Below are 17,270 nucleotides of genomic sequence, written 5' to 3' on the forward strand. Positions count from 1 at the left end.
AATATTTTGAAATTTTTATTGAAAATTGGAGAAACTATTAAATGGAAATAAAACTGATATCATTGGAGTGGTGTAAAAACGGATTTTGTGTCATATTATGACCAGGAGTAATCGAGGAAAAATGTTACTTTTTAAATTTATTTTTAATTAAAAATCTAATTAGAATTAAAAATGTTTCTTTTTAGTGAGTCCTTTCTACCCAATAAGTAAATTCTTAAAACAACTGATAGCTTTAGCTCAAATGATTTAGCTTGTCGAGAGTTTTGCAACCATTTTTGATAAAGCATGTCTCAATATACAGAAAGCATACCAACTTTTAGGAATGATCATGAAATTTGCTTATAAAAATGATATGAAAGTTTGGCCCCAGAATTGAAATTGATACTCAATAGGAAAATTCTTACTACAGTTTGTAGTTTTAACTGAAATGATCTAGCCTGTTAAGGTTTTGCAACCAATTTGTATAAAGGATGCGGTGGTTTTCATGCCAGCCTACACACATGATCATGAAATCACTTATAAAAATTATATGAAAGTTTAACCTCAGATTTAAAAGACGGTCTAAAACGTAGTCAACAGCACGAAACATCAACTTTTGGAAGAACTTAAAATATTTTCCATCATTTCTCTACGTCTTCCTAACCCCTTCTGCTTGCCAGCGGATCATCTTTTTGAAAATACAAGAGTGCAAAGTGCAGTCGTCAAAACCACCACACCAAATATCATTCTTTATTTTTTTCCCCTCTCTTGCCTTACGATTTCCACCGAAAGCCGCGAGTCGAAGGGGTCTATTTATAACAACCACAATAGGTGCCAGAAAAGTCGGAAGGCAGCAAGCAGCAGAGAGAGAGAGAGAGAGAGAGAGGTTTTGTACACCAAAATACCACCTGGTTCATTTTCTCAGTAGACGTTGGAGATGGATAGGAAGAGGATCTAAACTGTGATTTCTTCTTTATCACTGACGAAACAACACAGGCATGTCGTCGTACGGGCTCGGTGTAAGTAATTTTTCATCAGCATGTTGCTTGCTTGTATTGACCTATACACGTGTGCCATTCCAGACAGAGTATGCCATGATTTGCAAAATGACAGGTTATCATTCGAGAAATGTTGCCAACTAAAATTATCAAGGTGAATAGGTGTCTTGGTGGGAAGATGTATAATTTTGAAGAATATGTATCAGAATTTTTAAAATAGTGCAAAATACTGAGGTTTTATATCATTAAGTAAGAGAAAGAATAACAGACATACTTGACAAAGTTTATATAATGGAAAATATTGTAATGTAGATTGCATACATCTTCTGCACAATTTTGAGTGACATTTTAAGAATTGTTTTTTCAGTTTTTAAACCCGACAACAGTTTCCAATTTGTTCCATTTGTCAATCCAATACTGAGTTAATCTGATTCCCAATAAAGATGGATATCGATGTTCCATACCAACTCGGTTTTCATTTTTCAGTTTTATTCCATGAAATTTTAAAGTTTTCATTAATTTTGCTATATTCTGTTCGTATGATGCAGACGATTTTTTATTTTATGAGTGAGAGAAGATTATTAAGAGATGAAACTGAAAAAGATATATTTTGTAACATTTCCCATTATATTTCACGTGAGATTATATTCATTACAATGAATCAAGGGCGCTGAAATTTTGTTTGATTATTTTCCCAATTTGCCGGAATATTTTCTGTACTTCACTTAAGATTAAAGAAAGGAATTTCAGTGAAAACAACAGCATATCACCATTCTTTCGCTTTAAAAGAAACTTAAGAAATAATACAGGATATTTAATTTCTTTACAGGTTTTACAGGAATAAATTATATATATATATATATATATATATATATATATATATATATATATATATATATATATATATATATATATATATATATATATATATATATATATATATATATATATATATATATATTAAAGTGTAACATTTTTTACAATTCACCGTATGAAAATATTTATTTTACATCATGGGTAATAAACCATTTTAAACAACTGATCAATATTAGGGAAATGATTCGTAAAATAAAATCTTTGAAATACAAACATTACGAAGAAGTCATAATACATGATTTAATTTGGCAGTAACTGATTACTAAACTCCAGCTTATCTGATAAATCTTCAACTGAACATAATTGTCATTTTTCTATTGAAAAATTAATTTAAATTTGAAAAAACACAGCTAAAATTTAAAAAAAAAATAGGAGAGCAAAAGATATAATCTAGGTTAAGACATTTTAATTCAAGGAAGACAATGCGTGATATCAATCCATGTTCAAGTGAAATTGGATTTATTCAAAACAGAAAACAATAGGAACAATTTTTAACTCAATTAGAACTGTTCTTTAACTATTTTGAAACAATAAAATATTCAGTAAACAAGGCAGTTCTTTTTTTTTTATCACAGAAGTGACTAAAGCATGAGCAAAGTACGTCACAAGAGAACATTAGCATTTAAAATTTTATTCCGAAATTTAATAACTAGACAAACATGATTTATTTCAATTACAAAATAAAAACTGCTGGAAATGTAAGAGAATAATTTCCGTTGAAAACCAAGCGATTTACTGTAAATTATCACAGATCATAATGAGAAAAATTCTTGTTAATGCAAAAGAACTTAGAGACATAAACAACGAATTCATATTTATAACACTTTGATATTATTCGATATAATACATTGAATGAAGAAATATTAAAAGGAAAGCATAAGAAGGAGAAAAAAAATAGCTCCATATCTTTGTAGACAAATAAATAAAATTATTTAAGGTTTCACAAATGCAATAGACGAATTCGATAAAATTTCTGATTTTTTATTAAGAATAATATTTTTACCAATTATCTTGAAGAACGCGCTTTTCAGGGTAAGTGGATTGAAAATCTACAAAATGTGAAAATAATTTGTACCGCAAAGCTTTTAAGCTTAGTATACATAAAAAGTAAAGTCATTATAAGCTTTGCTAGCTTAGCTCATGAAGATGACAGTTTAGTTTTCAGTTGTAATAAAAGATAAAAATAAGAATAATTCATTGTCACTTTTTCGTTTGCCATAAATTTGAAAATTTTATGACTTTTATAATGTAAGAAAAAGCGCTGCCATGTGCATTGAACGTATAATGATTATTTGACACCAACTTCTGGCTCTTCTCTTGGATTTGTTCATTTTCCAAATTTGAAATACTAGGAAAATATATACTTTGTCTAAGAGTTTTGATCACTAGCTATAATTCTGTTTTCTATGACGTATACAATTTTGATTATCGTTTGCTCATTAAAAGAACTGGCCAAGCTGCCAAGCCGATTTCATTTGTTTCAATAAAAACTGAGCCTATGTTTTTAAAAGGAATTACATTCAAAAGAAGGCAATTCACAATTAGCAATTAGTATAATTGCCGATAGTAATGAGGTATGATGAAAATAAAGCTTCTAGTCAAAGATGGCATATCTGAGGAGTTCTTAAATAAATCCAGCTTTAAAATAACTGATTTTTTTTCTCGTACTTCTGAGAATCCTAGTCACTTGGCATTATCAGAGTCTTATAGGAAAAAAAAAAGTTTTTTTTTTTGTTTTTGTTTTTTTTTGTTTTTGTTTTTTTCTAGTTTGAAGAGATTGATTATCTTAAGAATTTTACTCCGGCCTATCTGGCTTTATTATTATCCGGTATGCAATTTTACCCATTACGTAGATAATTAATTGTTCATGAAATTAAATTTATAGTTTGCCGAAGTGATGCAAACATTTTTGAACGATTTTAGAGATGGAAATAATAAATTGACTGGTAATTACTTCCTTGGTAGTAAGTGCTCACTAAGGTAAACTTAGAGTGAAGTTTTTAATTAAAAACTGTAAAGATGTTAGCCTTTTTCCCTATAAGTTCAAGTTATATTATTATTGCCCAAAATCCATTTTATACCAACTAAAAATTCAATAAATAAATAAATAAACTCTTCACTAATACCCATTTTTTATACTATTTCTTTATTTAATATATTCTTAAAAATATTTTTATATATATTTCACATTATTATTACTTCTTGTTTTTTCATTTCGGCAAAATATAATTTTTCTTTCTAGATTTATATTCATGAATATTGAGATGATATTGATTACATTATTATATTCACATTATCGTTGTTATTGAATTCAGAGCAAATTTTAAAAAAGTAAGCTAAAGATAAGCGAATTTAGGCCTAAACTTTGCCATATTACAATGTTCTGGACTAGAAGTTCAAATCTTCTTTAATTTCTTCAAAAACATATGATAAAACTTTGCTCATATTATGGTATTGAATCAAACAGAGTCAGAAAAAGAACTCAAAACTATATTTTGTTTAATATGTCGAATTTCAAAATTTCTAGTTAAGAGTGATGCATAAATATAATTTGCATCTTTTCCGTGATAGATGAGAATTGGAGAACTATTCTCAAACTCTCTCTTCTTACAAGAGTGAATCAAATATAAACAGGACTTTATAAAAAGATCTTTTCCGAAAGAATATTTTCCAAAATAGCATGAATAAATATTACTTACCAAAATGAAGCAATGAACATTATTTACCAAAATGACAATCATTGATTATGATTTACCAAAGTGACACCAATGAATATTATTTACAGAAATGGGATTAATAAATATTACTTAACAACATGACATCAATGAATATAACTTGCTAAGATGACATCAATGAATGTTATTTACCAAAATGATATCAATGAATATTATTTATCAAAAATTTATTAATGTTCTTTCTTTATATTTCTTTCTTTTACATCCACATACTTTTCCCAACTTATTGGAACTTTTTTTAAAATTCCTGTACAATAAAAAGATATCAAACTTGCACAAAACCAATTGTGCTAAAATTTTAAATTTCATTGATGAACCAGGAAATATATAAACACCCATGCACACATACACACACACGCGCGCGCATAACACACACACACACACACACACACACACACACACACACACACACACACACACACACACACACACACACACACACACACACCTTTATTATAAGTAGAAAAGGAATTCCAGCTATGATGAATGCGTTGTTTTACCAGAATTCTTGTTCCGAAAAACATAATTTTTGTTACGTAACTCTTTGGGACATGCATCTGGTGTCTCGTGTTTCTAAAACTCGTTATCGTCAAAAGCGGGGCATGAAGGGGACGGTAGTAAATTCTTCATTTCCTCATCTGCATTTTCTGGCGCAATCATTCGCACCCACTCTTCGCCATGTTCCAGTGAGCAAGGCCCAGAGCCAACTGTTGATGACGTTTTGTCCAAAGAATCGCATTTCCACAGCCACATTTAGATCCCTAAATAAACTTAATTCTGAGTAATATGCCAGTTGATGAAAGTCAAATATTTGTATGATTTTCTTAAAATATGACATACGCTAGTTAATTAAAAATATTAATCTATTAATAGATTTTTGAACACGCATAGAACATACACGAATATAATACTTTCTTATATGAAGTTTTCACTTCAGAGCTAAAGAATATAAATAATTTTATCTCTACTAATAATAAAGAGAAATGTGTGTGCCTGTGTATACTGGAGCACAATAAGTCAGGCCATATATTCTTAAGATACTGAATTTAGAATAAATATACTTTAAAAGATAGAAATATCCATCTCGAAGCGATCTTTTTTGAAATTTTAAATAGAATTTTATTTAATTGGAAATTATTTGCTAATTAAAGGTCTATCTGTGATAACTTCCAAAAATAATATTGTACGAAGATTATTTTTACAACGGTTTAAAATTCAAAAAATATATTTTTTAATGGTATCAATTTAGTTATGTGTAGCATCTTCCTAATTTCAATAAATTTTTCAAAAAAATATTATTTTTATAATAGTTAATAATAGAATTCATTGTTAAAGTTGAAACTATTTTCAATGTTTTATCAAATGTTTGTTAAATTTATTCATGTTCTTTCTTTCCGTTAATGAAAGTTAAAGAATAATAATTTTGTTTATTATCTGCGCAGTTTATATGAGGAATAGGAAAGTGAAGTTACAGTATCGCGAAAGATAGCGGGCAATTTAAAGACAGATTAATTTGGACAGTTACGTCTTTTTATGGCACCATGATGCCATAGAACTTGAAAAATTAGAAAGGTCCATTCACACAATAAACATAGCAAATATAATGCTTTTAAAATAGCGTGAATTTAATGTTTGATACTTTAAATTATTTTGTTGAGAAAAGAAGTTGAAATTAAACGCAAGCGATATCTAGTAACCAAAAGCGGATAATCGTAAATAAGCAAAATACATTTGATGAAAAAAAAAAGGGCAAAGTTTTAACTTTAACAAAGAAAAATAATTCATTCATTCATTAATCATAATGAAATAATTTGATTAATATTATGTTGCATACATTAGATTTAGTTCAGCTTAACAATAATCGAAAGGGAAAAACAAAACCAAAAAATCTTGGTTTAGACCTTTTATTTGTATGTATGTTAACGTGGCTGAAAGAAGAAGTGAATTTTTATGAATATTGTGGTATCAGAAAAAAAAAACATTTAAGAGATTGCAAAAATAGTTTTTTTTCTTCAATAATTTTCTGAAGAATAGTCAGAAATAGTTCTCTTCTTTTTCGGAAAATATATATAAATAAGAACTGTTCGTGATAATCATTTAATAAAAAAGGTAATTTTGGACACTTTAAAAAGATTTTAACTGATATTATTCGAAAATATTTGATTGCATTAATTATTTTTGATGAACGTTAAAACTGATTTCGAGGTGAGGTGAAAAATATGTGAAAGTCAAAGGCGAAACATTCCATCATATTTTTTTTTTTGAGAAACCTTAAAATACAAAAGCAAACTGTCATTCTGCTATTTTGCTCTTTCGTCGCAAATTTCGTAAATTAGCTTCGAAACGTTCTCAGCCTTAAAGAATGTCTTCTTAGAGTTACAAAAAAAGATAAAAAGTTTTTCCTTGTAGCCATCTCTCTTCACTTAAAACATACGTCACTTGCTGCGGCTTCCGTAGTTCCAAAAGATTCGAAGCACATTTCTTTCTTTTTCGTGAATTTATGGACTCTACAACTGGGTTAAAGCTGAATCGTCGTAAAACTTCAGCTGTAGCAGAGGAGGGCGATCGAGTTTAGTAAATATCATCTTTAAAACCTACTACAGAAAAAACAAACATGTGGGCCAGCGTCAATGGATACGTCGGATCTGCCGCTTACGTACAGCTGCAAAAGTTTGAATCGCATTTTGTGTTCATATGTGTTGTTGTTTAATGTCAGATTACGATGGTGATTTACTACTTCTTAGATTTAACGATTTTGTGCCACATTTGGCAGTGATTTTATGTTGATATATTTATTATAAACAATGTGTATGGTCACACGTCATAAGACTCATATTGATATCATATGTTTCATACTTTATGAAAATAAATGCTGTCACTTTATCAACAATTATCATCTTGATAAGGAATTTTGGAATTTTCGATGACATGAGGGGCCCTATCTAATAAGCATTTCTAATAATATTTTGAGGCTTCATAAATTCGATAAATGGACCGTTTAAGTGCAACTGTAATAGCGCTCAATTAAACAATCTGAAAACGTTTATATTTGATTTACTATCATTCGACAGTATGTAATAAGAATGATTTCTGTCCAATAAATAAGATATTGTTTCTAATATTAATGAGATATTTTGGTATTTTGTCCCAATATAATAATAATAAAAACAGAACAACAAATTCTTAATTTGTATTGTAAAACATTTATTCTCTGCATTTATTTAAAAGGAAGAATAATTGCACGCGATAATTAATTTTTTCAAATATGTTTAAAATGTCGGCAATACACTTTTAATTCTTGACAGATAATGCAATTTTTGGAATTTGTTAGAAAAATTCTAAGCTTTTTAATAATATAAACTTTGTTACAGACTTCATTATATTTATAATATTTGTTACCTTAACTTTATTTATTTTGCAATAGTATTGATTTATACGATAGTTATAAAGTTGTTATCTAAAGTTGCTTCAGTAGGCAATATTTCATTATTTTTGTCCAAATATTGAAAGAAATTTGAAAACAGTAATTTAAATAATATGGAGTCGACCTTTGCTTTCTAGGTTGCTGAGAGAAATTTTTTTAAATTTTCTTTTTGCTTTTCAACAACACATTAGTAGAGAAATTACAGTCAATAACATCATTCTAACATAAAAATGACTGAGCAAATTTTTTGTAAGTTGCTTTATTCCAAAATATTCCATTAAATGAATTACAACAATTCCCCGGAAAAGAATATCGTTTATTGAACAAATAGATAACGGCAGTTGGCGATAGTTTTGTTTTTCATTTTCGTAAAAGCCATTTTTTTAAAAAAAGATTTAGCTTAATAAAGGCAAGTTAAATATCATATTGATTTAAAGTTTGGCATATATAATGTTTGATGAAGAGGATGATAATTCTAGATAAATAACCAAAACAGTGCAATTCAAACTTATTTAGAGACAAATTATATTTTTGATTACAATTTGAATTTTATAAATGACAGTAATCAATATGATTTATGACAGAATTCTTTATTTAGGACAAAAGATATTTAATTTTACAGAATTTCGCTGAAATTATTTCTATTCCATTAACTAATATGACTCTTACAACTTTTAATATAATGTCTTTGGCTATGCATATGTTATATAATTAGTATAACGAATTATTTTCAGTTCAAAATAGGAACATAATATATATTTTTCTGTTCTTATTGTAAATTAGAATTCGTATTCCTGTCACGTAAATCTCATAAAAATATTCTTACAGTCTTAAATTTAAATCCATAAAAAAAGTAATTTCTAAAAGAAAAAAAAATTGATTTGAAACAAAGAATGGAAAAAAAAATTCTTAAGCTAAATATTGAGAAAATGAAACGAATCATCAAGAGAAAGCGAGGGCTGTTTTCTTCATTCTTGTTGATTTTAAAAGAGTTAGGCCTGCTGCCAAACAACTGAGAATTACGTAACTCTTAAGACATACGCGAGAAAACGTCTGGTATAAACACACGCTTTTTTAAGAAAATAAACGGCCATATTGTATATTTCTTTACTTCATAAAGATGCTCCTATTTAACCCGTTAGTCTTTTTTTTTTATTTTTTGTAAAAAATAAGCGGTTCTGTTAAAAGTAAACGAAGTTTGGGTTTCTTTTTTTTTTTTGTAAAAAAAAGAAAGAACGTTTATTACTTTTCTAACAGATAACATTTTTCAAGGTCATAGATAAAAGAACTAGGCCTTGTTTTTTTAACGGCAATTAGGTTAATACTTCATTTAGTAAAATATTGAAAATCTGAGTCATATTTCGCAAAGTAATTTATGGGATTACTTTTTAAATCAGATCCTTTCTTATTTAAATAACGTAAGATATAGTATAATGAATTTACAATTCTAAAAATTGTACTATTCTATATAAGAAGTTCTTATATTATGTAATTGCATTTACGTATAAGTAATTCGTTTGTTCATTATCTGGTTTTTAATTCTCAAAATATCGCCAGCTTTTAACAAATATTGGCGGTTTCTTCAAACAAAAATATTTTCATTTCATTTTTACGTTATAAATATAATATAAAATTTGAATATACTATATGTGGAATATAAAACAGACGATTATGCATTTTAGAGTTTTGCAAGTTTTCAATATGATTGCTACACAAAATTGTCTTTTGTAGAAAATTTTTCTTTAGAATGATCTTTTATGTCGAAAACCATATAATTAATAATGTTAGGAATAATCTTTAAATAAACGGAACACAACTTTCTAAAATGTAATGTCTATGGCAAAGACGAATATTAAACTATTCCCTGAAATGTTACAATACCCTCTATGGTAACAAGGTAATTATGTTTTACTATTTTACATATTTTTATCTTATGACTTATAAAATAAAAATTTTGAGTTTTGAAAGTTTTCTTTAAGCCATTTATTATATTAAGATTTTTGATACATTTATACAAGTTGAAATTTTTATGAGTGCATTTAATCTGAGCAATACATTTAAAGCCAGTTTTTTACGCGATTTTCATTTATCTAATCATTGAAATATATATTTTATGATAAATCATGTCCGCATGTAGAAAAAGAGAAACTTCTTCTATGTGGTAAAACGTTATTTATCAAGTGACATCAATTAAACTTGAAAACATATTGAATAAAACCTTTACTAATCAATCAATAGGGAAATATTTATTAACAAAAAAGTTAAAACAGTTTACTTCAAGAAACTTTTTAATTGTTAGCAATTTTCAGTTGCCTTAACTTTTCTTAAGGAATAATAGGACACTGATTTCCAAAATAAATTTTTAAGAAAATGTAAAACATTACTAATATTGAAGATAAATTTAAAAAAACATGCTGTAAAACAAATTTGAATTAGTTAAAAATAATATAATAAAAATTTTCATAAAACAGTATGAAATAAAAAATAAGTTTAAGCATCTTTCTTCATCAAAATTACTCTTGATCTCAAGTTTTTATAAATCGTGGGAGACCTTAACTCAATCTTAGTTTTATGACAGATATAGGATTTCGCTTCGTTACTTAAAAGTAGGTATTTACTGTTTGATGAACTGGGTAATGAAGTGGTAATTCCTTTTTTGAATTGTTTAATTCTTGCAGAAGCAGGAGTTTTTATTTTGAACGCAGCCTTTCTGGTTTTCATTTTTTGAGGAGTTATCATTTCGGATGCATCCTTTTTTGTTTTGATTCTTGTAAGAGCAGGAATTTTCTCTTTGTGCGCTGCCCTTCTTGTTTTGATTTTCTTGCAAGTTTCACTTGCTATTGTACTTCTTTTTGCTTTGGCTCCTGTAGAAGGGGCAGGAGTTTTCAAAGTTTTCATTTTGGAAACGTTTCTTGTTTTAATTTTTTCAGGAGTTATCACTTCTAATGTGGTTCTTCTTGCTTTGACCCTAGTTAAAGCAGGAGTTTTGACTTTTAATTCCATTCCTGTTTTCACCGTTTTACATTTATTTTTAATTTCTTTTTTCTTTTTTGAGAAAGAGTTTGATCCTTCCGACAAGAAATATCTTAAACCCTTTCTACTCATAATTCCTACTTCATTAGATACTTTTAAGAAATTCTGAATGTCTCGATTCACTTTCGAATGCATTTTTATCATCTTGTGCTGATTTATATATTTCAAAATTTGTGATTGTTTCAGACCTCTGCTTGAACCAAGATCGGTAAAAGTCTGAATCACAGCTTTTGCGATCATTTTGTCAATGTCAAATAACTCTTGCAGTGGTAGACGTTTGTTTCCATGCTTTGGTACTTCTTCACTGATTTCCATGGAATCTTCTGAATCTGAATTACTGGTTATAGATATATCAGTTTCGACAGTTTCTGAAGAATCAGTTCGAGATTTAGAACTTGATTTTATTGAAGTGCTTATAGAAACCCTTGATGGAAATAAATTATAAGTTTTAGAAATGTCTTCAGGAAATCTTGAAACTTCAAACCTTTTTGATTGAGAATTTAAAGCCTCATTATTTATTGGTGCCAATGTAGCGGCATTAGAAATATTTTGAAAAACTTTTGATTTTAAAACCTCCTTATTATCAAGACCATTATGCTTCCTATTATCTTTATCATTTTCCAAATACTCACAGATTTTTGATTCGTTTGACATCTGACGGACATTATGAAGTTTTGAGTTGGAAATAGAATCAAATATCTTTAGGGAAATTTCATTTCGCTCAAAAGCAGAATTTTGCGCATCTGCAATAGACAGCGACAAATTAGATTGTAAGCAAATGCAAGGATTCTTTGATGCAGCATCTTGAGGTTTTAGTTTAGAAGTTGCTCCTTTCCCGTACGGATGAATACTGTAATGTGAATTCAGCTCATTGCTTTTGTCGACAATTAAATTCTGCAGAGAGATTGTGACTGGATTGAGAAAACCAGTACGTATTAATGAATTTGAATTCTGATTACAGAGTAATCTTGATTTGTCATATACTTCAAAATTTAGCATGATCTCTTGGGTTTTACAAATAGGTATATTGAACAACATAATATTTTCGATAAACTTTTCAACAAGTGCTTTAAAGTTGTTGTTAACTGACATTTTGGAATCATATTTTAATAACTCCATTTTTAAAGGTCTCCAATCTCTTATCGGCAGTCCGGTCATGTGACTTGAATACTTTTCATTATCTGTATGCTTCCAATATTCCTTGTGAACGATCGGTTCTGGTTTGGAATTAACAAAAAGTGATTCTGTTGAATCTGCTTTGGATTTTGTAAAATCAGAACATATCTGTAACTTAGTTGGAAACGTTCCGTTTAATAAATTGGTCAAATCTTTGCAAATTTTTCCAGGAAAGCCTGCCAGCCTAGAGTTTGCAGTAATTTCTTGAATTTTTATTGCTTGCGAGTTCCTTCCTCTGAAATTCAAAGTCTTAGGAAATTCCGAAATGTTTTCTTTGTTATTATTTAAAAGGTTAAAAAAATTGAAATCATTTTTTGAATTTGCATTATCGGTATTACTTTCACATCGAATTGTTGCTTCATTAATTTTCATTTTATCCGGAATGACATCTTTTGAATTTTGAATTTTGCTTTTAATGGATGTAATTTCTGAAACTTCTACCGAATTTTCAGCGTTATTAAGTATGCAGAAAGCTTCTTTATGAACATCTGATCCATCATTTATTGGAAAATCATTTTTCTCTTCTGTGTAATGATGTGGTACATATGTATTGGGCATTTTTGGAAATAGATGATTTAAGATATCATTCATCATATCATTAACAGTTTCATCATAAAGGTCGTTTACAATGGAAATATCTCTGGATTGAAATTGCTCAATTGATCCAAATGGTTCATAATCACTAGAAAGAGATTTACCATTCAATTTACTTGAAGAGTCCTTTAAATGGATCTTGTCAATGTAACTATTGTTTGATTTCCACTCTAAATCATCTTGAAACGATATTAAATCAGAATCATGACTTTTAAAGGATGCAAAAAGTGAATTACTATTACATGTTTTGTTTAATTCTTCATTACATTTACATTCAGGGCCATTCAGAATAGAAAAAATCTCTTCATGTTTACATGAATCTGGCTTATTCAAAATTTCTAATTCATTTTCAGTTACTCTATATTCATTCACTGAATTAATTAGGGATTCATTTATTGTCTTGTTTGTCAATATAGGCAGTTTAGCATTTGTTGCTGGAGTTTTTAATTCCTTAGCGCTCAAATACGAAGAAATACTAGTCTCATTTTGAGTATTATGGCATTTAAACTTTGAACAGTTCAAGGAATTATTCAAATAATCTACATAACTTGAGCGTTTGAACTGTGAAAAATTTGTAGTGGATTGGAAATCAAACATATCGTTAGATATATCCAGGATTAAATTTTCACAGTTTGATACCGTAGTGTTCTGGTTCTTGCAATTTGTGTCCTTTAGCTTAAACTTTACTTCTGTTACATCCGAAGCAAATGGCGAGAGAAGAGATGAAGCTTTAGGTGTTGAACTTCGTAGATTATTTATGTGATGGACAAATGACACAGTCTTTGGAGTTTTTTGTAAATTATTCAAATGAGTAGCAACTGGAATTGAATTTTGAAGATTGCTTGAATAGTTTTCAAAGCAGCTGCTTGAAGAAAGCAAATGATTGGATTCCTCGTGATCTTGGCGATAAAAACTACTATAAGCAGCATTTAATAGCAAATTTGTATCTTCATCTTCGCCATTAGGAGCAAGAATTGTACTCTTCTGGATAAAAGAAGACGGTTCGCTCATAATTATTTCTATTTTTCAGTTTAAAATGAATGTTTTGACAGAAAACTTAAAAATCCATTCCTTGGCGGATATTGACATAGAAACAAGATAAATAATTTATTCAAATCCTGGTTTTTCCAAGAAAGTTATAAAAAGATTAAGAAAGTACTTCTCGTTCACTGAGATAGGCAATAAAAATATGAATTTATTCCCCGACGATATGCAAATGTAGCATTTTAGACAAGCTTTAACGATATAACTTACAGGCTTATATATTTAATAATAAAGCGATATTTAAAAATATTAAACACAATAACATACAATCAAAGTTTTATTTAATCTTGTTGCTGCACTTCAAATTTATCATCTAGTCACGTTCAACATAATTTATTTTCTATATATGCAAGGCTTGAACATAGATCTTTTGAAAATTATGAAGCAAAACATTTTTTTTTTCATTTAACATCGAAATGTTTTTAGTACCATGACTGAAAAACTGCCTTGTCTGAATTTTAATATGAATATGAAAAGACAGCACACAAAAGATCAGTCAGATAGGAGTTAATTAACTGAACGTCGCGCCGTCGCGTCACTCACAACAGCCAGATTCTGAAATGCCGCACAAAATAAAGGTTACAGAAGTGAAGGCTGATTTTGACGTGAGGCTGAAACGATTTCAACATAACTTCGAAAGCATTCTTGACTTAAAAAGTTGATAGAAAGAAAGAATTCAAGCTAAAATATTCAACAGGTATTACTTTGATGGCAATTCTTAAAAAAGATGCAATTTTTTTAGCTAGTTTTCTTATAAAAGTACTTTGTAAATTAAAGTTTTTAATATTCAGTAATGGAATTTCATTTTTAATAAATTCTGAAATTCTTGAATTTGAAATGGAAGTAAATAAACTTGTTTATTTTTCCCCCTAATTTGTTGTTATTGTTGAAATTTATTGATTTCTAACTTTTTGAATATCAATACATTTTTAAAGGAAATAGAATTTTCAGTTCGTATTAAAAAATTACTCAAATATTGCCATGTTTAATTTCCGTGCAAAGAATTAAAAAAAAAAAAAAACTCCAATTCGCTTCTAATAATACAAAATGATGTGATTTTTTAAAACTGGAATGGCTACAAATATGGAATCGATATCTCTAAATATTCATATTAAATTCATATGAAATGTTTGATTTAAGTAATATTAACATTTTTTTAGGTAATGCTCACTACACATGTCATTCAATATCATGATATTCTTTTCATGTCTCGTATCGTCTGTATGAAGCTGTGAAACGATAAAATAACCATATTATGCGCTTTTAACGCATTCCTTCAAAAAGTTGACCTGAAAAATTAGGAAATATTCGAGCTCTGAATAACTCGGTGATGATATTTTTTTTTTTGTTCTGAGTAAGGTTTGGTCATCTGAGTAAGGGTACTGAACTCTAGAATCATTAATTTTCATTGATGGTGAATTTTGTTTTATATTGGAAGAGTTAGGTTTGCCTGCAACGTAAGCATGTCTTCTCCACATGAGGATTTGGCGCATCTCTGAACTATTTGCATGAAGAATTTTCTTAAATTCTCTGAACTGTTCAGTTATGATCTAGGCACTAAGCGATTAGGATCGTTCCACTTATTTCTGAAGAATTTGTTTTTAAGAAATAATAGTTTTTAAATCTTTATAGTCGTTATTTTTAAAATCTCAAATTAAATTAGAAGGTCCGATAACTGCTTGAAATAAGAGTTGTTTTAAATATTTGTGTTCAAGAACTGCCACCAAATAATGTCTCACTTAATTAATTGATAATTAATCACTTGCAGAATTTAGCAGATAAAAGTTTAAATTATTTATGCATATTTTTGTCATCAAAAAGGAAATAAATTGAAAACCATTTTTAATTTGACATTAAATGTAGGAACAATTATATTAGAGGAAAATGAAAATATGTATGGTGGTTAAAATATCTATTCCATCTGCTTCCCAATGTATAAATTGACTTCAGACTGTATTGCAAGATTACATACAAAATCAAAATTCGGGGAGGAGTGATCCCTCAGGAACTTTCTTGTATACTCTCTAGTAAATGCATTTGTGTATTATCAACCTTATTCTACTGGCGAATAATAGTTACGAAAGAGCCAATTAGAATGCGATTTTTGATAATTAAAAGCAGCAATACGATTAGTATCAAAGTATCATAAAAATAAACATGTACTTTGGTAGCCTTTTTTACCTCACCGATTGGAATCAAAATATGATACAGACTACAATTGTAGTCTTAAAACCATTACCAAATTTTACCAAAGTCATTACATTTTTAATTGACCGCATTTATACTTTATACAGTACAGAGGTTTATGAAGGTTGCAGGGGTTTATAAGGTAAGAGGTAGCATTTATATGCAGAGATATCGACCAACAAATGGTCAACCTCTTAACGGATTTGATTCAAACATTCATACATATCTACACTTGAGATAGTAAATTTGTATACCAAATTTTATTATTATATTTTACTCTTTTTATTTCTTATTTATTATGATATCTTTTATTTGGAAAGTTGGACAAATTTAATCCATCTAGTTCAAGGAGCATTTGAGATATCGTGTTCACAGACAGACGGACAGACAAAATTCCAAAAATTTGTTTTCCGGACTCAAGGAGATCTACAGTGTGTAGACTCAGCAAAATCAAGAGGTCGAGCTTTTTGGTACAAAGCTAAATAACAACAAAAGCTAAACAGTGAACAACTTGAGCTAAAACAACAACAAAAAACCGCTCTAGATTTAAGAGAACGACAAAGAAGAAACTTCGATTGCGACAATCACTATTCAGAATAGAATTTTTCGGAGTTGCTTAATGAGTAGTAACAGAGCAAAGTGTCCAAGAATGTCAAGGCTAACGAATTGATTAACATTTAATTAAGATTGAATATTTTCCCTCGTTTTTACAATGCTTTGTAATAAAGGTGAGGAATAATAGAGTAAATTCATTGTCACGTGATACTCATCAAACGCTTAAACGAAATCCATTAATCATCCAGCATTTTTTTTTATTTTGCTTCTAATATTACTTTATAGCATCCTCAATATGCACTCAAATGTTTGATGATATGCGTAATGGTATTTTATGCATGATTTTGATTCTTCTTAAATAGAGCCCATAATAATTATTTATAAGCAGAAGGATCTGTTTCAAGTGCAATACTGGCAGAAATGTTTGATTTTCGAAAGAGGGAATAAGAAAGATCCGTTGAAAAGCATATTTTTTTTTTGGAATATTAGAACATAAATGCCAATGTCTTGCATTTATGTTCTAATACATTTTTATGTTCTAATACATACATTTTTAATATTTACATTTTTATGTTCTAATACATACAAGATACATTTTTCAAAACTATTACCAATTAGCCTTGATAATTTGAATAAAAAATCCTCAATTTGTTTCAATAATTTTAATTC

General features: G+C 28.5%; 1 protein-coding gene across 2 annotated transcripts in view; it reads left to right on the forward strand.

The window, feature by feature from the left end:
- The first annotated feature begins 841 nt into the window (after nt 1–841).
- The window catches only part of LOC129985348 (FH1/FH2 domain-containing protein 3-like), a 130,478-nt gene continuing 114,049 nt past the window's right edge, over nt 842–17,270 (forward strand). For both annotated transcript variants that reach the window (XM_056095344.1, XM_056095345.1), the window contains exon 1: nt 842–998. In XM_056095344.1, coding sequence (XP_055951319.1) covers nt 978–998 — 21 coding nt within the window. In that variant the 5' untranslated portion in view covers nt 842–977. The remainder of the gene's footprint in view (nt 999–17,270) is intronic.

The sequence above is a fragment of the Argiope bruennichi genome, chromosome 9 (assembly GCF_947563725.1).
Source record: "Argiope bruennichi chromosome 9, qqArgBrue1.1, whole genome shotgun sequence".
Lineage (NCBI taxonomy): Eukaryota > Metazoa > Arthropoda > Arachnida > Araneae > Araneidae > Argiope > Argiope bruennichi.